Source organism: Dendropsophus ebraccatus, chromosome 8, assembly GCF_027789765.1.
Source record: "Dendropsophus ebraccatus isolate aDenEbr1 chromosome 8, aDenEbr1.pat, whole genome shotgun sequence".
Lineage (NCBI taxonomy): Eukaryota > Metazoa > Chordata > Amphibia > Anura > Hylidae > Dendropsophus > Dendropsophus ebraccatus.
The window spans coordinates 39,244,791-39,269,687 of record NC_091461.1 but is presented as its reverse complement, the minus strand read 5'-3'; the positions used below and the strand labels follow the sequence as shown (position 1 = coordinate 39,269,687).

Sequence of the window (24,897 nt, the reverse complement as noted above, 5' to 3'; positions counted from 1 at the left end):
GACAGCCCCCGCTTCTCATCCACCTTAGTCGCGCACCCCCTTCCGGCAAAGGGTGGTCCACTGTCCCTTAGAAATCTTTAGTCAGCATGTGGTGTCTCACTAGGGGTGTTACTATTATCCACACCCTTCGGAAAAGTCTGTACTTTTTGTGGTCTTAGTATAGTAAAAGTAGTATTAAGAGTTGATGACCACTAGATGTCGCTATATTATGTATTGATGTATGGAAGCTGCACAGCTGAAGGATCGCAAAGGGTTATTGTCTTTATGTGTACCAGAATCTGTGAACCAGTAAAATTTCTGTTATCTTCTCTCCTATCACCTCTTCTCTATATTCTTCTATTGCATTATTTCACCCAATCGCAGCGCACTATACATACTGTAGAGGAAGTTAGTCCCTTGGGTGGAGGAGGAGCACAAGCTTTCTGTTCGGGACAGCGTGGAGGAAGGATGCAAGCTTGATAGCTCTCCACAGCAGTCTCGTCTGGGTCCTGGCCCTCTTCCAGGTCCCCACAGTTCAGTCTTAGCCAGTGCCCCACATGGGTAGGACACAAGACAGCACTTACCACTTCTCTTACAAGTACCCACACAAAGCACTATGCAGTGTTAAACCTCTCAGGAGAGGACTAGCCAAAAGATAACCTCAACTCACAGCGTGGACAAGTCACAGTGCAGGACAGTGTCCGCTATAGAGCCAAAGAGCTAGGAACTGATCCGGGTGGAGCAAAGTTGCTGTAAGCCTATGATCTCCATCTAGCAGCACGGGTGTCAGCAGGGAACCCTCAGCATTTTGCTCAGCCCAGGTAACAAGGTCTGGGACCTGTGTCACCCATTAGTACGGTTCAGCCAACGCTAGTGGGCATAAGGAGGTGTGAAGACTTAAACAGAGGTCAATACATGGGCACAGGTGTTCTTCTTCTTCTACAAGTATTCTTCTTCATCCTCCAACATCCCTCCAACACTTAGCAAGTGACCGGTCGTCCCTCCGATATAACACCTACGGGGGTACACCACACAAACTGGGGCTGGCCAAAAGCGTAGCGCCGCAGCAGACAGCCGCATTGCATGCACCCACTAACAGGGAGAGTGCTGAGTGACCTCACACCTGGAGACATGACCTGGCGGTACGTGGGGGTGGACAGCGGTGAGTGGTGACGCCAGTACGTAAGGACGCTCTTGACAGGACATCTAGGCCCAAGACTCTTAGGGGCTGTGGCTGCTGTCATTTTAGTTCAGTTAAACTGAACTAAAATGACAGCAAGAGGGAAGATTATGCCACCCCCTCCAGGACTGCAGAATCTGCCACCTGAGGCAGAATCCTCCCTCAGCCTCATGGCAGAAGCAGCCCTGGCTCTAGGGATAAACACTCAATTGCTGCTGGGTCATCCTTTACACTACACTACCTCTACACTACGTAGTGCTGCATTCTTCCTGAGACCAGATCGAGGGATAGGGATCATATAGAACGAGTGAAATATTAGTAACAGTAGCATATTTCTAGTATTAATATAGAGAAAGAATGAAAGTAATGATATGAATAATTCTTACAAATAAATTATACCGGTATACCTTTCTGTTGACATTTAGGAGCACATGTATCAACATTTTTGCACTCTTTTTTTTGTTGTTGTTGTCTAAGGGAGCATTTGCACGTACAGGATCCGCAGCAGATTTGATGCTGTGTTGTTATTTTTATTCCACTGCGGATATGTAACCCGGCCCCTTTAACCCCACGCCGCCTGCAGCCCCCGACCCGGAGCATACATTACCTGCTTGGCGGCTGTGCACTGATGGGGAGCCTCACACACATCCGTAGCGCCGAGCAGGTAATATATGCTTTGGGCCGGGGGCTGTGGGCAGCGGGGGGTTAAAGGGGCCTGGTCACATACTGGCAGCGGAATGAAAATTCCCTGCGGGTATGTGACCCATTTATCTTCACACTACCAGGATCTGCAGCAGATTTCGCTGCAAACTCGCAGCATGAAGTCCACTGCGGATCCGGTGTGTGTGAAGCTACCCTAATACTGAGTTTTTGTGTGCAGTGTGTTTTTTTGCACAGGCAAGGCAATTTAGCTAAATGTATCCAGTCTACACTACATCCGTCTACATTCTTGGTTTTTGCACCTGGAGGGGGCCTGATTTCATATTAGCTACCTTCTTCGAGTTATCATGTGCAACTTTTTAATTTTTGCTCAAAAAACACCACTGCATAGTTTCTTTTTAGCCAAGCTGTTTTGTGCAAAGGAATTGTGCAAGAATTATCTGGGCACTCGTGTATAATGATTTTTGCCCAGCAGCCGTAAAATTTTGTGCAGCCTATAAAAAAATACAACTAAAAAAATTGCGCAGATGGTTGCACTGTTGCAAAACTACAACTCCCAGAATGCCTTGCCAGCCTACAGCTGTGTAAATATGCTGGGGTTTAAAGTTTTAGGGATGTCAAACTCAGGCCCTCCAGCTGTTGCAAAACTACAATTCCCATCATGCCTGGACAGCCAAAGCTTTAGCTTTGGCTGTCCAGGCATGATGGGAATTGTAGTTTTGTAACAGCTGGAGGGCCTGAGCTTGACACCTATGCATATCTCCTGTGGTGGCAAAACTACAACTCCCAGCAGCTGGAGAAGCAGATTTGGAAGCCATGTAATAACCAATCTAACTTTAGGAGGTGTGGCCGAACTGTGACCCTGCCTACTGAAAGCGGCTGGCTGTACAGCTTCCGCGCATGCGCAAAATGTGTTAGGAAGCCACGCATGCGTACTCGATTCTGAGCGCTGTCCCGTCAATTCGTTGGTTGCGCAGGCGCAGAAGCAGCTGCAGCCGGCCCGTCAGCTCCTGAACAGGAGGAAGCCGCCATGGAGTCATACGATGTGATCGCTAATCAGCCCGTGGTGATTGATAATGTAAGTAACGTTTCACAACGGCCCAACGTGCATTGGTTTCTGCATTGCTGCACCGTGCTTCTGCGCTACCGATGGAAATCTGTTCTGCAGGGATTCATTTTCCCTTTGTCATTATAACCGCGCCCCGCCTGCCTGTCATAGTGACAGGGCTGCTGTTGATATCGGGGGTCCGGATGGGTGGCGGAGAGCAGGCAGTCCCGGGCACGGTGTCCCGGGGCCGCTCATACATCGGTTTTATTATTTCTGACGGATGTTTAGGGCTGATGAGACTGTGATGGTGCAACCTAACCTGATGCCGCGACAGAGCACGCCTAGGGTATCGGAGAGGCGTGGCAGGCGGCGGGATAGAGTCTTCTGATTGGACCAGAGTGCTGTCACTTACACTGCATGTAAGGGGCGGGACTGAGTGATCTAAGCTTGCGCTTTCTGCAGTTTTAATTGGCCAAGCGTTTCGTTAGCAGCAGCAACGGTCTCTGCGATTGGTTTATTTTAGAACTGGGTGGAGCTAGAGTCAGGGTGTGGAAGGATGGGGGATGACTGGAGTAAATAGGCCAAGCCCGTTATGTGTGTGGGTTTGGTTGCTTATAGGATGAAATCATTCATTGCGGTGTGGCAGGGATTGGCCTATCCCAGTGCCCTGCTGTAATATGTGTATAATCAGTGTCAGTGCACAATCCTTACATAGAGACAGCGTGTGACAGCTTCTGCCATAGCAGCCTGGGATGCTTAGGCCTTATGGTGTGTTTAGACACAGAGATTTATCTGACAGATTTTTGAAGCCAAAGCCAGCAATGGATTTGAGAAGAGGAGAAATCTCAGTCTTTCCTTTATGACCTGTTCTCTGTTTAGTCTGTTCCTGGCTTTGGCTTCAAATATCCAAACACACCATTAGTCCTGAATGGATGTAATTATGGATAGCAGTGATACATAATTACATCACAGACTATATACTTGATGCCCAATATACATGAGTCACACTGGTGTGGTGTGGCAGTCTGCTCCAATCTCTGGCTTTCCAGATGTTGCTAAACTACAACTCCCATCATGCCTCACTGGAAGTTGTCTTGTAATAGCTGGAGAGCCATGGGTAGAGGAACACAGGACTAGGCAGGGTTCATCGCCTGTTTCCCTTCCATTTAGAGCATACCTGTCATGATGTTCCCTCCCCCGTAGTTATCCAAACATCTGGCATCAGGAGCGATGGGGTGAGGGAACATTGTGGCTGGTACCGTTTTAATTTAGCTGTTTACAACAGTATGTCAAATATAAAAAGTATAAGTTGCATTGTTTCCACGCCCCCCAATTATAGTGTATGTCTATGGCCAGTAGATTCTACTATATGGTATACAGAAGAATTTTCATTCTCAGCATCCGTATCTTCTAGATTACTATTACCTTAAAGGAGAAGTCCAGCGAAGTTTTTGTTAAAGTATTCTATTGCACCCTAAAAGTTATACAAATCCCCAATGTATTGGGGATTTGTGTTCCCCAATTATGGGAAATGTACATAAAGAGCTTTTTTCCCTGCACATACTACTGCATCAAGGCTTCACTTCCTGGATAACATGGTGATGTCACTTCCTGGATAACATGGTGATGTCATGACCCGACTCCCAGAGCTGTGTGAGCTGTGGCTGCTGGAGAGGATGATGGCAGGGGGACACTGAGGGACACAGGGCACTGGAGGGACACTGAGCATCCCTCTGCCATCATCCTCTCCAACAGCCACAGCCCGCACAGCTCTGGGAGTCGGGTTGTGACATCACCATGTTATCCAGGAAGTGACATCACCATTTTATCCAGGAAGTGAAGCCTTGATGCAGTAGTAAGTGCAGGGAAAAAAACACTTTATAAGCATTTCCCCTAATAAGTGTATATTGGTGATTTGTATAACATTTGGAGGGCAATACAATACTTCAGTAAAAATTTTCGCTGGACTCCTCCTTAAAAGTAAAACAGGCTGAGCTCTCCGCCACGGAATCCCTCCCGCCTTAGTAGGGCTGGGCGATATTGGCCTAAATCAATATCGCGGTTTATCGCATATGTAGCTGCGGTAACGATAATTGGACGATAACTATGACACGCCCCCTTTGTAAGCCACACCCCTTTTACAAGCCACACCCACTCGGCCGTGCCAAACTGGGGATAGTTTGTTTCAATAAAGTTAAAAAAAGTACAGTAACTCAATGAGCAGCAACCCAAGCTAGGTACACACTACAGGACATGTATATACAGGTATACAGCTATGTGCACACTACAGGACGTGTATATACAGGTATACAGCTATGTGCACACTACAGGACGTGTATATACAGGTATACAGCTATGTGCACACTACAGGACATGTATATACAGGTATATAGCTATGTACTATAGGTATCCAGAGTATATATGATGGGTATATAGTATATACAGGTGAAAGTACAGGGACGTACATTATAGGGGGCTGTAGATGGCACTGCACTGACACGCTGTAAAGATATCGATCTATCGTTCGTGACAGACGCACATCCAAGGCTGAAGTAGAGGGTGCTGAACACAGAAAGGCCTTTGGCAGGGGATCCCAAAATACAAAGCAGCAAGAGTCCGCAGCACACCAGCATATAGTGAAGAGATAAGCATGCTTAAAATGATTCTGGAGTGAATTGAAACGTCGTATCCTGCACCTTATTTGATGGAATGAACCACTCTTCACTACATGCTGGTGTGCTGCGGACTCTTGCTGCTTTATCTATATCTATCTATTCCCTATCTATCTATCTATCTATCTATCTATCTATCTATCTATCTATCTATCTATCTCCTATCTCCTATCTATCTATCTCTCTATCTATCTATCTATCTATCTCTCTATCTATCTTCTATCTATCTATCTATCTCCTATCTATCTATTCCCTATCTATCTATCTCCTCTACGGGGAGGTGGGCAGGGGTGTACGGGGGGGCAGGCAGGGGTGTATGGGTACACAGGGGAGCGGGCAGAGGTGGATGGGTACACAGGGGGGCGGGAGGGGTGGATGGGTACACAGGGGGGCCGGCAGTGGTGGATGGGTACACAGGGGGGCCGGCAGTGGTGGATGGGTACACAGGGGGGCGGGAGGGGTGGCTGAATACACAGGGGGGCGGGCAGGGGTGGCTGGGTACACAGGGGGGCGAGCAGGGGTGGCTGGGTACACAGGGGGGCGGGCAGGGGTGTTTGGGTACACAGGGGAGCGGGCAGGGGTGGCTGGGTACACAGGGGGGCGAGCAGGGGTGGCTGGGTACACAGGGGGCGAGCAGGGGTGGCTGGGTACACAGGAGGGCGGGCAGGGGTGGCTGGGTACACAGGAGGGCGGGCAGGGGTGGCTGGGTACACAGGGGGGCGGGCAGGGGTGGCTGGGTACACAGGGGGGCGGGCAGCGGTGGCTGGGTACACAGGGGGGCCGGCAGTGGTGGCTGGGTACACAGGGGGGCGGGCAGGGGTGGCTGGGTACACAGGGGGGCGGGCAGGGGTGGATGGGTACACAGGGGGGCCGGCAGTGGTGGCTGGGTACACAGGGGGCGGGCAGGGGTGGCTGGGTACACAGGGGGGCGGGCAGGGGTGGATGGGTACACAGGGGGGCCGGCAGTGGTGGATGGGTACACAGGGGGGCGGGCAGGGGTGGATGGGTACACAGGGAGCTGGATGCATATGCACCTTGAGAACTGACCGGCGTCCCTGCACACACATGACATTAATGTGCAGCGCTCGCCGGGAGGGGGAGTTGGGGGACCGGCACCAGTCCTGTCCGAGCGTCCTCCTCCTCCGGCCGGTGAGCGCTGCACGTTAATGTCCTGTGTGTGCAGGGACGCCGGACGGGACAGGATCAGCGGGACAGGGGAAGGGCTGTGCACTCAGGAACATTCTCCCCTGGACCCTGCTGCTCCTCCACTTCCCGCGCGCACACCGGCGTCCCTGCACACACAGGACATTAACGTGCAGCGCTCGCCGGCCGGAGGAGGAGGACGCTCGGACAGGACTGGTGCCGGTCCCCCAACTCCCCCTCCCGGCGAGCGCTGCATGTTAATGTCCTGTGTGTGCAGGGACGCCGGATGGGACAGGGGGAGGGCGGGCGCTCAGACTGGACGGGTGCGGGGGAGGGCTGTGCACTCGGGCATTCTCACCTGGGCCCTGCTGCTCCTCCACCTCCCGCTCTGATTCCGGCGTCCCTGCACATAACGTGCAGCGCTTACGCCGGGCCGCGACTGCGTGCAGAAGCTCTCTGGGAAATACAAAATTACCGCAGATACCGTCCTGGCTAAGTTGAGGTCGGTTAACCGACGCCAGTGACGGTATCGGTATTTTTGCGGTATACCGCCCAGCCCTACGCCTTAGTGTCACGCAGCGTGTCTATGGGAGGGCTCACACACCACTGCTCTCCGCTCAAAGAATTGACAGGTCAATTGTTTAAGCCTAGGTGCATGAGCCATACTGTGTGACACTGAGGCAGACGAGATTCCACAGCGCAGAGCTCCACTGTGTAATTAGGCCTGCTTTACTCAGTGTGAACTGGCCCAAAGAGTATAAAGGCATACGTTAAACAAAACCGACCCCTAAACTTATCCTTACACTTTGAATGCTTGGTTCCCACCACAATTTTTTAGTCCGCGGCGGATCTGTTTTTAAATGTTTACTTTTAGTGTATAGAAAACGTGGTCAACCACATTTCTGTGTACGCCTGGGTTTACAGTACGTTTTTGCAATCCCTTTTTTCTTCTGTTTTTGATGCGTTTTGATCCATTATAAAAAAAAAAAAACGGATCAAAACGCATACGTTTTTTTTTTATAATGGAAGTTAATGGAAAAAAAAAGGATGTTTGCAAAAACGCATTGCAAAAACGTAGAGTGAACCCAGCCTAAAAAAAATCCTTTGACTTTATAATGTAAGTAAATGGTAACGGATCTTACCAGATGGAATACTGCTGCATTTGATTTTACCAACTGTTTTTTTCCTTCCATTAAACAGATACGTTAAACAGACATAAAAAATGCAGCTTTCTTATGCAGAATTATTATCTGTACCCCTCGATATCCGTTTTCTTTTAGGGCTGTATTACACTGCCAGATTCCCACCTGATATGAGCGCCAGACTGAGCAGCCACATGTCCCTTATTACACATGACAATGTAGAACTAACAATTGTTTATGACAAAACCCTGTAACCAGCCAATGAAATGTGTGTTTGCTCTCTGCTGGCTCCCGGAGTTGTGAGCCCGGACAGAAGATCAGCCCCCCGGACCCGCCCCCTGGCAGAGCACATGGCCGGGCGCAAAGAGGGGGCGACTGTATCAGCCGCAACTACAGCCGCTCCGTGTAACTCCTGCCGCGCCAGGCACTGCCAGCCGCCGTGTCCGGGCTCACAACTCCGGGAGCAGCCCAGAGTCAAAAGCCCCGGTGGGCACGGGTCCTCAGTGCACAAGCGGCCACATGACTGATTCCTCAAGGTCCCGCAAGCAGCGGCTGATGGCAGCATTGGAGGAGGTGGTGGCGGCGCCCGGAGCAGGTGAAGGGGTCCTGTACTGCTTCATCTGCGGGGGAGGGCTGCCAGTCCGGTGCCCGGCCCTGCTTCCCTGCACAGTTGGTGTGTATATGAAAATGCATAGTGGGCGGGACGGCAGGGGGCGGCCTGGGTGGGGCTTACTGATGCTCTCTGGCCCAGAGCAACGCCCTGAATGCTCTTATGCTAGTAATTTGCATAAGTGCATTTAGCGTTTTTAGAAACAATGCGGGGGCAGAGAGGGGTGAAAGTAGTGGCTATGTATTACTGACATACATAGCTACTACGGCATATCAGCAGGTTCTCTGGGAAGAACTGCTGATAGTGCCGCTTTAAATAGCTTGGTAACGGACTCTGCCAAGTAGTTGTGAAGTCATTAAACTTTAAAGGGATATTCCACTCAAACAAAACTTTTTGTATGTTGCTGTCCATGTAGAGACTAACAATTTATTCCATACTATTCAGTCTTCTTCCCCCAGTTCCGAGCTGCTGCTTTCTACTGAAGACACAAAAAACTGTATGTGAACTTTTCTCTCGTCTCCCTCTCCTTTCTGAGACGGCTGATGTAGACAAGACCCTATCTGCAACTCTGTAGCTTTTTTGTAATGCTAGGAGAGCTATTTTGAGGTCAAGCTGTTGATAAACTCAATGAGGTTATCTTTAATCAGCAGCTTGATCTCAGAATACAGAATTACGGCTCAGAAGTACATCAACCGTCTCAGAAGGGAGGGGAAGACAGAGAGAGAGAGGCTCACACACAGATTTTTGTGTCTTTAGCAGAAAGCAGTGGCTCAGAACTGGGGGAAGGAGACTGAATCTATAATAACAAGTATGGAAAGAGTTGTTAGACCCACCATAAGCAGCAACAAATCAAAAGGTATATTTCAGTCCATCCAGGGCCAGAGCAGTGGTCTGGGGGTGTTAGTGCCATCTCCAATGCTCCGAACCGCCCAATTAGCCTAAGGATATAACTATAAACTACACAGAAATGGCACAGAGGATGAAGGTAAGAAGCCTATGCTCATCCTCAGTGCCCTGCACCCAAAAGTGACATATGTTAGATTTGTTTCTCATTAAGTGCTTTATACATAAGACTTTATGCAAAAAAAAAATGACAATGACAACTGATGTCTCTTTGTCATCCCTTGTGGCATTAGTTTTTATCAGATTCTAGTAAAGAAGGGAGCCTAACCCTGATATGTGCCCCCGGCCTATGTTTCCTTGCACATCTGGGCCTCTCTGGTATCAGCCTGTGATCTCTAGTAAATGCTGATATTGTCTGCTCCCGTCTGCTCCCTACATCATAGCCATGTGAGTGTCTAAGAATATCACAAGGGAAACTCTATATTCCATCCACTTAGGCGGTTTGCACATTGTATTTCACAGCGTCCATGGAAGATATATACCGGGGGTATACAAAGTGTCATCCGTCCTACTAAGAGTATGTGTGGATGAAGTCCAAATCCAAGGCTCCTCTCAGAATTTCTGCCATGTGTTGCACAGTGTATTGTTTCTGCTTTGCACACATACCCATAGGCTCCAGGATTAACATTTTTGTAATGCATGTGGTAAATAGGCACTGTAGTGAGGGAATGACCCGGCAGGAGCAGTGCGCTGTTTATGGCAGCAAGTAACCTATAAGAAGGAATTGCTCCTGTCCTTTCACATATTCTTGATGTAGCGCCATTTCTGATCTGACCTTATTCTCTTTCTCTTCTCAGGGCTCTGGAGTGATAAAAGCTGGATTTGCAGGTGATCAGATCCCGAAATATTGTTTTCCCAACTAGTAAGTACCAATTTGATACCAGTTTTACTATCTGTCTGTGCACTCTCCGTACATGTCTAACATTATGTTTTCCCTTCCTTAGTGTGGGCCGACCTAAGCACATTAGGGTCATGGCCGGTGCCCTGGAGGGAGACTTATTCATTGGACCAAAGGCAGAGGTAAGAAAACCTGGCAGGATTGTCCAGAGAAGAGATTCTTTTTCTTTTGAGGTCTCACACACTAGAATGGTGTGATGCTTAGGCCTCACCACTGCTTGAAGTCCATACTACAATACCTAAAACATTACTTTCCTTTATCCTGCACTGCACTTGGCCTTTTGGTTATGATCAAGTGTAGTATCTGTTCTTGAGGGACCGAGAACTACAAGAAGGGAATAAGGGTTAAGCATTTGATCTGTGAGGTAAGGCGGCCGGTGCCAGATGCAATGACCCTCCGGATTTATGCCATAAGTTTAGATGGAGTTGAGAGCTGAGGTGCAGAAGTGCCCTGGGAGTGGTATACCGCAGGGTGCCGTATCTCTCTGGGAATGGGATCCCACTAAGTGAAATCACTTAGCATGGTGCTTCACTATGACTCCTTTCATAGTTGATGGTCGCTGTGGAAATTTTTTAAAGATCCAGACAGATGTCCGGGCTGTTTTTACACGGCGCCCATCTGATTTATTATTTTCGGCACTGTGTGTTCACTTTTTGAAGTTCGTTTTGTCACAAGGACTCTTCAGGTTCTGGTAACACTTTTGGGTGTTCCCCCGGAGGACTAGGGGAGGCATGTGTGGCCATCTGTACTCCTTGCCTCCCTGCAACCCAGGTTTCCTTTGGGAAATATCCACCCTTGGTATTGTTTGCTTTGCGGGGAACACTTGGGCTGATGCTCAGGTGGGAATCGTGAGTAATGTTGGTCCTCTCTAGGCTTTGGCAGGAGCCTTCTGGCTCGGAGGGGATGGGAATCCATTGTGTTGGGGGCCCATCTCTTTTCAGAGTTGGCTTGAGATAGACCATATCTTTGTTGCACTTTTTTGTGTGCCACGCTGCACCTTTTTGTGCACTTGGATGAGAGCACGCATTTCAAACTCTCAAAAAAAGAAGTAGTGGTTAAGCGGAGTTCATGGCCAATAACTATCCCCCCTGATTTCCACATAGACATACATATGCAACTTGGCTTAGTTTATTAAAGGGAGTTTCCAAGATCAAACAATTAGGACAAAGCAAGGGCATTCTATAAAATGGTGAAAGACCTGTAACTGACTAGTTCCAGAGCTGGGGATTGGCTGCAGTTGGCACCGGTAGCCAGGCACATCTTTGCAGCAGCTCAGTGGGAGCTCCCGGACACTGTTGCAAGTCAGTGGAGTCTGCTGGGATCCACCATACTGTGTGCTTTCCATTATAAAAAAAAGCAGCTATAATGCTGATGTGAACCTTTACAAGGGCCAGCAAGGGCACAGTAATGGTTCCATTAATCATGCGGCCAGGCTACACGTACAGTTGAAGGATCATTTGTGTGGCCCTTCATTGCTATCAGCTGTACACCTCCCATTTACGCAGGGCAATGTGCAGTCCATAACAATTTTTTTGGCTGGACGAAAGATGCTGTTGGACAACAAACGAGCGTTTCTCATTATTGGCAGATCACTTTACCCCTGAAGAGTTAATGGATTTTTAGGCATGCCCCTCTGTGAGGGATTTTGTGTGTGTGTGGGGGGGGGTTACTTATATTGAAAAGGTGTAAAGCAGAAACATGCCTTGTTGGTCCGTGGTGGGACTTCGTTCTTGGATATTGTGAAAATGTATAATATAAGCAGATTAATTTGTATTATATGTTTGATCTTCTTCAGGAGCACCGGGGACTCCTGTCTATTCGATATCCCATGGAGCACGGTATTGTGAAGGACTGGAATGACATGGAACGTATCTGGCAGTATGTCTACTCAAAGGACCAGCTGCAGACTTTCTCCGAAGAGGTAAATCCAATGAGTGTAGTTCCCTTACCATTGACTATATTATATATAGTATAGTATAATATAGTATAGTATAGTATAGTATAGATGTGTGTATATATAGTAAAGTATAATATAATATAGTATGGATGTATGCTATATAGAAATAGCAGCCATGTTATATGCTGTTATCATTGATGGCAAGCCATATACACACAGACATTTCATCTTCCTTATGTGAAGGTCTGAGCTCCAGTGCACATAGCATGAAGGGTCTTGGTACCTTATAACACAAGCAATGTCACTATTAAAGTTGTGTAAATCATTGTTGGCCTGGATGGGTAATACAGACCTGCCAATATGTATATACCTTCTAGTCTGGAAGGAACAGATTAATGTATATACATTATCCACACTAGACGTTTTCCTGTCTCCAGGCCACATGTACTTTGCCGTTTTATTCTGACTTTTTCTCATTCCTCCAGCATCCAGTTCTGCTCACAGAAGCCCCCTTGAACCCACGAAAAAACCGCGAACGAGCAGCTGAAGTTTTCTTTGAGACGTTTAATGTTCCGGCTCTGTTTATCTCCATGCAAGCCGTGCTCAGCCTGTAAGTCACTTACACACCCAGATATATAAAGTGGTTATGAGTCCTAGTGATGATTTTCTGGCACATCTGTGGCCATCTTCCTATTTACACTGTAGCAGCAGACGCCCAAAAGTGTTCTGATTCATTGGTGTCGCTGATTTATGTGGTTCTCTTAGAGATCCATTTGTTGTTTTATCAGAAGGGATTCTGGTGGCCAGACCCTCCACCCCCCCACCCCCCACTCTTATTATTCCTATCTTGATAAATTTGTTTGTTTTAACCCCGCTGCTAAAATAAAGGGCACCATTTACCCTTATTTTCTAACAGGAAGGGATCTCCTGCTGTACGTGTTCGCTCTGCAGAGACAAGTGACGTTGTACACGTTGCTTTGTAATCTCCCTTGTACTTTGGAGCTAGATTTTCTTTCCAATCTGTTTTACAACCCTTCAAGAAAAGTTTTTGCTTGCATGAAGGATTTAGGACGGCCATAGATCTACTGTGTATGGGGGCAGAAATACTGATCATCTCCCTGTGTTTGTCATACACAGCACAATAAGTCTTTTGTTTCAGAGATGCGGGGCACCAAACGTGTCAGCAGCATTCATACCCCTCTCCCTATGGTAGTAACCTGCAACCTCAGCATATATGTGCAGGCTTTTATATAAAGTGTTTATCCCAAAGAGCTGGATCGCCATGTATCACATGACTGTCTATGTATGGGTGCTACAGAATATGTTGTTTCCTGTAGCTGCAACCACTATACCCATTTACCCTTCACTGGATGTGATGATAGTGACATGGTCCTCATATAGTTTATGCTGCAGAATTTATCTAGCCCAAGTCAGGAATCCATTAAAAAAATAGACAGTGGTGCCTTGGATTACGAGCATAATTTGTTCCGGGACTGCGCTTGTAATCCAAATCCATTCTTAAACCAAAGCAAATGTTCCCATAAGAAATTATTGAAATGCAGACAATTGGTTCCAAACCCCAAAAATAATGATTTTATATTCTGAAACAAACATTTATAAACAGCTGAGTATGTCATATTATAAGTTTCTGTACAGTATAGTAACCAGCATGTGGAGTATAACCTATAGTAAGTGCATAAACCTGAAAAACAGCAGCAGTTTGTAGATACAGGATGGAACTGCAGATCCATATAATGCAGTAGTGTAGTACAACAGGCTAGAATAGAGAAGCAGGGCTGCTGTCAGAGGTCTGTGTGATCACATGACAGCAATGGGGAAGGGGGGGTGTGTTTAGCATGGACCAATCAGGAGTGACAGAGACTGCAGGGAGCATGAAGGAATGAGCAGAACATATGTGAGCACAGTATAGCAGCACTCTGTCCGGGGAGAGAGGGGTTACAGCTATGGAGAGATTACCTCCACAGTCCTGTCCCCTGATGTAAGCCCCAGCCTGAAGTGGATCTGATATGATTTGGAAGGTGAGGGACACTTCCTGGGTCAGAGTACAGTGCTGTAGACCCCACTATGCAGACCATATCCCTCCTCCACTCGAGCTCCTACTGAATACAGGGAGCTCTTAAAGCTAAGCAATGCTCTTAAACCAAGTCACAATTTTGAAAAACTGTAAAGCTCTTAAACCAAAACGCTCTTAAACAAAGTTATTTTTAAACCAAGGTACCACTGTATATATTATTTTTATTTCAGGTACGCAACAGGGAGGACAACAGGAGTTGTGCTGGACTCTGGGGATGGAGTGACACACGCTGTCCCCATCTATGAAGGCTTTGCTATGCCACACTCCATCATGAGGATTGACATTGCTGGTCGAGATGTCTCCCGCTTCCTCCGTCTATATCTGCGGAAGGAGGGCTATGACTTCCACACTTCAGCTGAGTTTGAAATTGTCAAAACTATCAAAGAGGTTTGTACAGCTTTCTGCATGTCCTCACATCAGGGCTTATGAGCATGATGGAGAACCATTGGGTCCTGGTTTATGATGTGGAGCGATGCTAACAAGCAGTAGCTATCACTGTGGTGGGACATGGTCTACTCATGAATCACATAGACACCAGCCATTGAATGGCTGCCATGTATTACTACTTTTATAGTCCTATCTGGCTACAACGTTCAGTTACAGAAGCCAGGCCCATAGTTCATAGCTGGTCCCTGATTCCTTCACAAGATGGTTTGTTCTAGTGAGACATCAGGGATTGAAGTGCTCTGCCACGTGCTTCTCCTGGCACTAATTAACAATTGATGGGGTCTGAACACCCAGACCCAAACAGATCAAAAGATCTATAACATGTTAATTTTTTAGGTAGGTTCTCTCTTTTCCTCCATTGCCCAGCTTAACTTTTGGGTTGTGATGCTGGGTTAGAAAAAAATAATTTTTTTTTTTGTACCTTCAGTACCCTGTAATATTTTTCTTGTATATGATTAAATGTGTTTTATGTGTCTTGTAAAAAGGATTTTGCCGCCCAGACAACCCACTTTGTAAATATTGTCTCTCCATTAGAGGACAGGTGGGAGGAAGTAAAAAGATGAATAAGGACACAGGTTCTTTTTAATAATCTTCATAGATGCTATAGACAAAAAAATGATTTTTCTAATTGGACTTTCATTGTCCGACCCTATTGTTCTGGGAGGGAAAAGCCGGCACCAGATTCCTAATAGGGAACAACACATGAACATCCAGCCGTCCTGTACATTCATGTGTATGGGGAAACTGGAAGAGATAACTGTCTTCTGACCATAGTTTGTTCAAAAGTTATTGACAATATTACACTAGCTATCAGTATGCCAGTCATTCTTAGGGCCCTATTACACCAAATTATTATTGTCCGTACTTGGCCAATTACCGGCTGTTCAAGCCGATAATCGTTTGATGTAATAGGTCAAGTTAAAAGGCAACGATTAGCTGACATGCACAATGTCGGCTACTCATTGTCTTAAAACATGACCTATCAAGTGGCAGTAGACCACCACCGCCTTCTATGGACAACCAGGACGATCTAAGGATCATGTAATACGGCCCTTACCCAGGGCTCAGAAATTGCCTGAATTTCACATTTTCATTTTCGTGAATATTTTTTTTACACTTTTTTTTCTTTCCCTCAATGTACAGCGTGCTTGTTACCTGTCCATCAATCCACAAAAAGATGAGACATTGGAGACAGAGAAGGCTCAGTATTACCTACCTGATGGAAGCACTATTGAGGTGCGTATATAATTCCACCTGCAGCATTACTAATGTTACCGTCACTCTCACACACTGACATAGGGCTGGGTGTGAACAGAAGTGGCGTCTGTAGGAGCTGTAAAACAACTGCAGTAATGCCATGTCTGTGCTGAGCTACACAGATGGTGTGGTGACAAGTAGCTGCAAGCCAGGGTGTGACTGCTGAAATGTGCCGTGTGTATGATGCCATTGTCTTCTGCCTTAGTGTTTTCATTGACGCTACCCAAGTTTAGGTGACGTGTTGGATGGACGCAGTTCTGGTGAAGAATTATATCAATTAGCTTTAGGCCTGTGCTGTATAGTATTAGCCTCATGAGTGAATGAAATTTCACCAATCTATAATGGATATATATGATACATATGTGTGTGTAGAGATAGATAGATGCATACATACACACATTAGGGTATATACTGAAGGATAGAAGTATAGTCCTATAAGAATTGTTACTGCCAGAAGTAAAGAGCTTTTCCTGCACAGCTTCTGTGACTCGTGAGTGACTCATGGTGTGTGATGTATGGGTGTGGTATGATGTCTGGCCGCTGCTATTTCCAGTCCTGCTGATGCCAGAATGATCTCTATGTTTATGTGTAGATTGGCCCGGCCCGATTCCGAGCCCCCGAGCTGCTGTTCCGACCAGATCTAATTGGGGAAGAATGTGAAGGAATCCACGAGGTCTTAGTGTTCGCCATTCAGAAGTCAGACATGGACCTAAGAAGAACTTTATTCTCCAACATTGTGTTATCTGGAGGATCCACTTTATTTAAAGGTGCGACAAAATGTTGCCTATGTTCACTGCAATACTATAAGCTGTGATACAAATAAGTCTGTATATTCTAGTGGTAATGTTATAAGGCAGCTTGGCATTTTATGCCAGTGCTTCTCATTGCATTTCCTGGTAACTTATGTCTTTTAACTATATGGTTTATATTGTTTCAGCTGCATTTATTATCAGGATCAAGGCAACCTTTAAAAAAAAAAAAAAGAAAAAGAAAAGTGTGTGTGTGTGTGTGTATATATATACCCCCACCGTATTTTCCGGCGTATAAGATGACTTTTTAACCCCGACAAATCGGGGTTCAAGTCAGGGGTCGTCTTATACACCGGGTATGGTCGCCCCATACCATGGGGGGGGCTCAAAAATGGCCCCATCCCCACCGTATGGGGTGACCACTATAAAAAACCAAACACTTAACTCACCTGGGGCCCGTTCCTGGCCTCTGCACACCTCCCGTACCGTTCCCGGCGCAGGCAGTGTGATGTACACTACCTGAGACGGAGATCGCCGAACCTCTCCCGGGCAGCCGAGCGTCTCATTGGAGAGGCTCGACTGCCGGGAGAGCTTCGAGAGAATGAGAGTGACTTCGGGAACTTCCGGCGCCTCTCTTTCTCCCGAAGCTCTGCCGGCAGCCGAGCATCTCCAAGCCTCTCCCATGATACACTTGGCTGCCTGGGAGAGGTTCAGAGATCTCCGGTGCAGGTAGTGTATGTCACATTGCCTGCGCCAGGAACGGTACTTGAGGCAAACGGAGGCCGAGAACTGGGCCTAGGTAAGTTAAATGTTTGTTTTTTTTAATTTAGCTGCAGTTAACCCCTGCCTGACCGCAGCAGGGCTATGGTCAGGCAGGGGTTAACATTTTCCGACATATAAGGCGAACCCCTGACATTCTGCTTAAAAGTCAGGGGTCGCCTTATACGCCGAAAAGTAGGGTATATTTATATAGATACGGGAGAAGTCCAGCAAAAGTATTGTATTGCCCCCCAACAGTCAAAAGTTATACAAATCACCAATGCACATTATTGCACTTACTACTGCATCAAGGCTTCACTTCCTGGATAAAATTGTGATGTCACAACCCGACTCCCAGAGCTGTGCGAGCTGTGGCTACTGGAGAGGATGATGGCCGGGGGACACTGAGGGACACAGGGCACTGGAGGGACACTGAGCATCCTCCTGCCATCATCCTCTCCAGCAGCCACAGCCCGCACTGCTCTGGGAGTTGGGTCGTGACATCACCATTTTGTGTATATTGGAGATTTGACTTTTAGGGGGCATTATAATACTTCAATAAAAATTTTCGCCGTACTTCTACTTTAAATATAATATAATTTTTCAATGTCTGTAAAAATATAAAATTATTTAAGGCCACAACCAAAATAGACTGGTCATCGAGGGGTTAGGGTCGCTTCACACACACCGTATCGCAGCGGATTTTCTGCTGTGAATCCGCAGCTGATTTGATCTCAATAACTGAACACAGCATCAAATCTGCTGCGGATCCGGTGTGTGTGAAGGCACCCTTAAAGTGAATTTTAGAATAATGTGCTGAATAAATTTCTCTGTTTTGGTCATTGAATGTGTTTTTCTTCTTATATAACCTACTTATATAACACTTCACTATAACTGATGCTTTACATTTCCAGGTTTTGGAGACCGGCTTCTAAGTGAAGTGAAAAAATTAGCACCAAAAGATGTAAAAATAAGGGTAGGTTGTGCTTTATTACTTCAATGAAATCTCACGATCTGGAACTTGATTTCCATAAACCCAATCCTTAGTTCCCCTGACATCCAGAAGGATCGGGAGGCCCCATGTACATTAAATCAATTTTTGTGTCTCAAATGTTATTTTATTTGTATTGTAACATTTTATTTTCCCTTTCAGATATCTGCTCCTCAAGAACGATTATACTCTACATGGATTGGGTAAGAAGACACTGCTCATGTATTTTTGTCCCTCCAGCACCTTTAGTGTAGATTGTTATGGGCCACACACGGGATGTACATCTAACAATGAGGGGCCACGCCAGCAGTCCAGTGATTGTTCACGTGGCACAGCCCACAACTGGCACAGATCAGTCTAAGGCCTATAAGAATGAGGATTCCAGATTGTTGCAAAAAAACAAAACAACAACCTATTTTTATTTCAGTCTTTTTTATTTGAGAACATATGCAGAGCATGTCTAATATTTATACAGTGTAAACTTAGGCCAAGCAGTCTGAGGACACTCCAAATATATTGCTGCATCTCATGTTATATGATAAATTTAGCATGTCTCTAGACAATATTGTCATAAAGGTTTACTCCTGAGAGGAGAAAAATTGTTTTAATAAAGGTATATCACTTAGTAAGATAATTTTTATTAAAACAATGTATAGCTCGTTTTTTTCTATATGAACTTCCGGTGTCTGGCAGCAGTAAAGGGCAACACAAACTCTCTGCTGCCACTACAGTTTGTGTTGTTTGCTCTAAGCCCTGCAGTTCCTGATCTCCTGCTGTGTTCTAGCGGTGATAGCAATCACTGTCCAGAGGCTGCCAGACAGCAATATATATACCGTAAGAATATACCGTACACAGGGGGCCAGAATCCTGCTCTGTTTAGGGCTGTGCAGTGTATGTGACCCAAACAGTGGTGGTAGCAGAGGGGCTTTGTTTCCCTTTAGAAATTCATACAGAATTTAAAAACTATACATTTATTTTTAATAGTCTTTTACAAAGTAATATAACTTTGTAAAAGCAAGCGATTAGCAAATATAGATAAATAAGTCTCTGCAGTAACCCAGAGACATTGGCGACTTTTTTTATTTTGAATGTAAACCATATTGAGTTCCATTGAAACACTCATTTGGCTGATTATAGGCCTGTGTAAAAATGTCAGCGACCAGCTGAGGAGCAGAAGAACTCCTGGTTGTCGGTGGATCCTATCTTTTGTGCAGCAGTAAAATCAATCATTATCGCCCACACATCTCTCTAAGTAAACAGGAGGTGTGCGCCCAATAACAATCAATGTTAATGTCTGCACGAATGATACAGCAATCGTTTGTGCGGCCTGAATAATTGATTGTGTCATGTTAAGGCAATGTTATGTATGCATTTACTTATTTATATAGCGCCCTTATGTAGAACAATGACCCTCCAGATTCCCCCACACACATACCTTTTATGTTGGCTGGGTGTCTCTCTCATCTGTAACATAGTGTGTAATGGAGGATTATGTGACAATACAACATGACTGACTCCTCCACTAGTCTTGAGCTCTGTGTTCTTATGCGGAGGAGCAATGTCTGGTCCACAAGTTTGGCATATACTGATATACCTTAAAAAAACAGTTATTTGTTTTACTGACTTTTTGCATCTTGGTCAAAAAGTAGACATGACTTTGTTAAGGATAGGATTTCACTGTTTTTTGCCTTAAGGGTGCCTTCACACCTACCGTATCGCAGTAGAAAATCCGCTGCGGATCCGCAGCAGATCCGCAGCGGATTTAACTAAATGAATGAACACAGCACTAAATCCGCACTTACAAATCTGCTGCGGAACCGCAGCGGATTTGACAGTGCGTATTTAATGCTGTGTTCATTCATTTAGTTAAATCTGCTGCGGATCCGCAGCGGATTTTCTACTGCGATACGGTAGGTGTGAAGGCACCCTAAAAGTTCATTGGGAGACACACAGGCAGTGAGTTTTGTCCCCCCCCCCCCCAAAAAAAAAGGTGGCCAACCCCTTAAATTTTTTGTAGGTGACCTTACTTTATGCCAGTATTTTGCATAAACATTTTTGTACAATATGGTGCATGCTGTCGTGTTTCAGACCGCACGGTTTTGCCTTGAAGTCATGTTTTCTTTTTGTCCAAGATGCAAAAAGTTTGTAAAACAAATAATGTGTTTTAAGGTATGTCAGTATATGCCGATCTTGTGGACCACACATATACAGCTGTTTGCCTTACAGTTGCATAGGTTAATCACTGACTCTTGCTTTGCTATTGGATTAATAAGTGTAGTGGACACATTTAGCTTATGATCAATAGAAATCATTTGTGTTGAACATAAGAGCGGGACCAAGGTGAAATGTATTATATAAGCAGGACCCCTTTTGATGAATGTTTGAGCCCTTTCTCTACTTGCGGACCATTTTGAGACATTTTCTCTGATTCCTTTCCCAGTGGATCCATTTTGGCCTCTCTGGACACCTTCAAGAAAATGTGGGTCTCAAAGAAAGAATACGAAGAAGACGGACCCAGAGCTATCCACAGGAAAACCTTCTAACGTCCAGAAAGACCAAATCACTTTATCTGTCCACTTCAGTTTAAAACTCGCTTTTTGAGTATGAGAGTATGGTCGGAAGGTGACTGGTGGGTGGGTGTGTATGTATGTGTCTGTATGCGCTCTCCAGCATGCCAAGAAGTGGTCATCCGAAGGTAAAAGATCTGACATTGTAAAGACCAGCAGAGAACTCCACGGAGAGGAAAGCCTTTATCCCATTCCTATTTATGTGTATTACGTTGCGCCAGGGTTCGTATAAAGGTCTGTTGCGAAAATTCTTTTATCGCGTTCTAGCTAATTTAACCGTAACAGATAACCACACGTAAGATCTATGATAAGTACAAGGATCCATGTTGCAATGGATCGAGATCTGTTCAGTTCAGTGACCCCCGCACTTATACTGCCGCACAGGCCTCCAGAATTGCATTTTACTTGACTCTACAAAGGAAAACTGTAACTTGTCAAAACTTGTTTAAAGTACATGGATTTTGGAAAATGTTTCTATTGCATGTAATAAAAGAACAGTATAGTTATATAGTTAGACATCTGGATTTCGTCTTTGTTATAGGGTATCCTTGTCTCTATGCCTGTCTGCAGGTCAGTGTAGGTTACATTGCAGGAGATTCAGGAAAGTGTAGCTGCTGTTCCCTCTTTATTTCTGTTCTTCATACTTAGTGTCCCTCCAGACAGGCTCTCCTTCCAGATCTGACTGCTGGTGTTTAGAGATACAACAGAACGCTATGACCACGTTACACCGCCCAGCAAGTTAAGTGCATTGGTTCTATCTCAACCAATAGGACTCCCTGGACATTGTATGGTTACCTTGGCAGTTGTGACCCTACATCCACTGGTGTCTTTCTATGGAGGGTATGCCTTAAAGGGACACTTTAAAGGGAATGTTTGAGATTAGAAAAATGTCACAGATTTATTTCAAACACAGTGCTAGTATTGGGCTCTGTCTTACCCCATTAGGGCTACAGTGCACACACTTCATTTTTATCTGTATGTCATGAATTTCACACATTTTTCAAAATTTTGTTATGTTTGTAACAGGGGTTTTTTGTCCCTGGATTTTTCAAGCTCCGATGAGAGGGCTATGGGGAAGTTCCTGTTTTATATATTTCACTATAGACCGTGAACCTATGACATGAAAATTGAGTACCCAAGCAATGTTACATAAGCCTTGGGGAAATTATACACATATTACCTTTAATTTAGCTTTCACAGCTATTTGCTTAAAAAAAAAAAAAAAAAAAAAGTTTAAAGGTGCAGTAAAGTGCCAAAGAGGCGTGGCCCAGGTATTTAAGAGTTCTGATCTGCCTAGGCCATGCCTCTTTGGTACCTTACTGCAGCATAAAACAGCTTTTTGTTTAGCACAATTTAAGGTATTATGTGTATCCTTTAAAGAACTACGTAACATTGTCAGCAGGGTTACTTTGAGGGAACCATGGTATTTATGACCCTTAAATACGAATTAGAAAATACACAGCGGTGCTGGATTATCAGGCGGCTGGTTGTAGAACTGTGCAAATCCCACAGTCCCTGTGGTGGGTTGAAGTTTCTAGTGTCCTATAAAGCACATAGAACGTGATACCACTATGTTATAATGCAGCTAACTTTGACCTTGTTGGACCTGTCAGTCTTGGCCCCAATTCTGCTTGTTTTACTGTTCATACCACCTTGCCTTTAAAACTTTTACTTTCCTCTTTTATCAACTCAAAGTTGGAACCACTGAGCATTATGTCGGAGATACTAAAAAGCACAGAGCTGCATGACATGTATATCTAGTCTCCCCTACAGTTGTCTACAATGTATGTCCAGATCTAACAGTCATAATCGCACTATACAGACAAGGCTTCAGCATGTATCCTATCTGCTCTGTGGAAATGCCACCCATATCTCCATTACTCATAGCCTCTTTACTTGATACTTGTATATACCTATTTTACGTGGAACCTAACACTTCCTTATATAAAGTGCTCTTGAAGAACATGGAATGGCCACTGATAGACATCAAGCTGTTCAGGAGGGTTCGTCTTATTGCCCATCAGGAGGATATAGGTAAAGCTTATATCTGCATTACAGTGTTTAATAAATTTTACTGAAAATACTCATAAGGAGCTGAGATATGGAGCGCTGTTTGATGGCTGCTTATATAGTCACTCCTACTACTGTACATCAGGCTCCAGCTGTTGCAAAACTGCCAATCCTAGCATGTCCAGACAACCATTGGCTATCTGGGAATGCTGAGAGTTGAGGTTCACAACGCCTGGAGAGCCAAAGGTTGGGGACTTCCACCCTACAGTGATGTAGTGATCCTGAGTGGTTTTGTTCCTTAGCAATATGTTCATCCCTATATACCGCGTAATAACACTTTTGTGATCCTAACAAACAGCATCCTGATCTCAGCTTCTACATAGATAAAAGCAAGAGGCTAAAATCATGAATAGGAGAACCATTAATGACTGCTGTATCAGTGGCCATGTCTAACAAGATTAGTGTAAGTCCCTTATTTGTCTAACCTGAAGCTGCATATGTTTTACCTGTGTATTTATTGCCTAACTACTGCCCTCATATCCAAACACTAAATCCTGACCTTATGTACGTCAGTGTAGCGCTTGTCTTGGAAATAACAGATTGGACTATGGATTGTATACGCAAGTGGTCATTTTATAATGTATCAGTATAGGATTATTTAAGTCCCCCTTGTCTGGTTATATGACATTGCCTTCTATCCTTGACCTAATGGGATTGACGTTATTACAAGGAATACTTGTACCCAGGATCTAAGTAAATGGAACATGAAAGTTGATCTTGTATCCTTACAGCACAGTGAAAAAAAGTTTACAAGCTGTTGCAAAACTACAATTCCCATCATGCCTGGCCAGTCAAAGCATGATGGGAATTGTAGTTTTGCAACAGCTGGAGGGCCAAAGGTTCCCCATCCCTGGTTTACAACATCTGGCTACACATTTAGAACAATTATCCACCATGATTAGAGTGTGAATCTACAGTATGACTCCCCCAGCCATTCATTCATTTATTCAATTCATTTGTAAGTCTACACCTGCAATGAGACAAACTCATCCTGTTAAAATATTGGGAAGTTATGTTGCCGCTCTGAACCTTGTAGTTGACATGGCAGCCTTATTCTTTCCTCAAAAAGGATAAATCCCTGTGCTGGGATCCAACCCCCAAAATAGAAGAAACCAAAAATTGTAACAGCGCCTCTGTCTGCTGTGTATGGTAGTGCAGTCTAGCTGTAAGAAAAGGTGTTATCCTTTTGGGTGGATTGGGAGCAAAGGCCCTTTTCTTGGGCAAAGCTTTGTTCCTGATAATTGGCCCATATAATAAGGCCAGCGATCAGCTAATAAATGAGCAATCGGTCCTGTTGTGTGGACATTTAAATTATTGGCCGCGCATCACGTGTGACTATACACACACTACACCAAGGTATCATTTCCGGTCTTATTGTTCTCCTGCCTATATTAGAGGGTCAGTGGTTCACAAATGTCAAAAGAAAAAAACCCTTGAAGTGATATTTTGTGTATACAATTAATATCAGTGTATTGGGAGGGCTCCTGTATGCTTCAGTTATGGGGTAGAGCCAGTGGTGGTGTGTATGTGTGTGGGCATCTCGGAGACTGGCTGTATTTGTATGGGATGATATGATTATTACAGCTTGAACGTCGGTCGATGAACGCCCTCATGCCAAACTGCATCCATGTGCTCTGCTTAGTAGTCTCCATCATAAGGCGGCGAATAGTGTTTCCGTTCTTTTTTTGTTTGTTTATCCATCATTTGTAAAAATTGACCCGATCCTGTACTGTGCACAAGTAAAATGGTGTCGGCTGGTGATGCCCAAAACACATAAAAATCCTAAAATAAAATAGAATCTTATTCAACCAGTGTCATGTCATGAGTTGT

The 24,897-nt window shown here is 45.2% G+C and overlaps 1 protein-coding gene across 1 annotated transcript; it reads left to right on the top strand.

Annotated features, from left to right (window-relative positions):
- The first annotated feature begins 2,772 nt into the window (after nt 1-2,772).
- On the top strand, nt 2,773-24,875 carry ACTR1A (actin related protein 1A). Its single transcript, XM_069980202.1, has 11 exons — nt 2,773-2,897; nt 10,135-10,199; nt 10,282-10,357; nt 12,031-12,156; nt 12,618-12,742; nt 14,398-14,614; nt 15,818-15,910; nt 16,524-16,698; nt 18,354-18,415; nt 18,593-18,633; nt 20,871-24,875. The coding sequence occupies exons 1-11, from the start codon at nt 2,850-2,852 to the stop codon at nt 20,971-20,973; spliced, it is 1,131 nt and encodes a 376-aa protein (XP_069836303.1). The 5' UTR covers nt 2,773-2,849; the 3' UTR covers nt 20,974-24,875.
- Nucleotides 24,876-24,897: the final 22 nt, after the last annotated feature.

Coding starts and splice junctions, on each gene's coding strand:
- ACTR1A (XM_069980202.1), top strand. CDS start 2,850: ATGGAGTCATACGATGTGATCGCTAATCAGCCCGTGGTGATTGATAAT. Junction 12,157..12,617: donor TGCAGACTTTCTCCGAAGAG/GTAAATCCAATG, acceptor TCATTCCTCCAG/CATCCAGTTCTGCTCACAGA. Junction 18,634..20,870: donor TTATACTCTACATGGATTGG/GTAAGAAGACAC, acceptor TTCCTTTCCCAG/TGGATCCATTTTGGCCTCTC.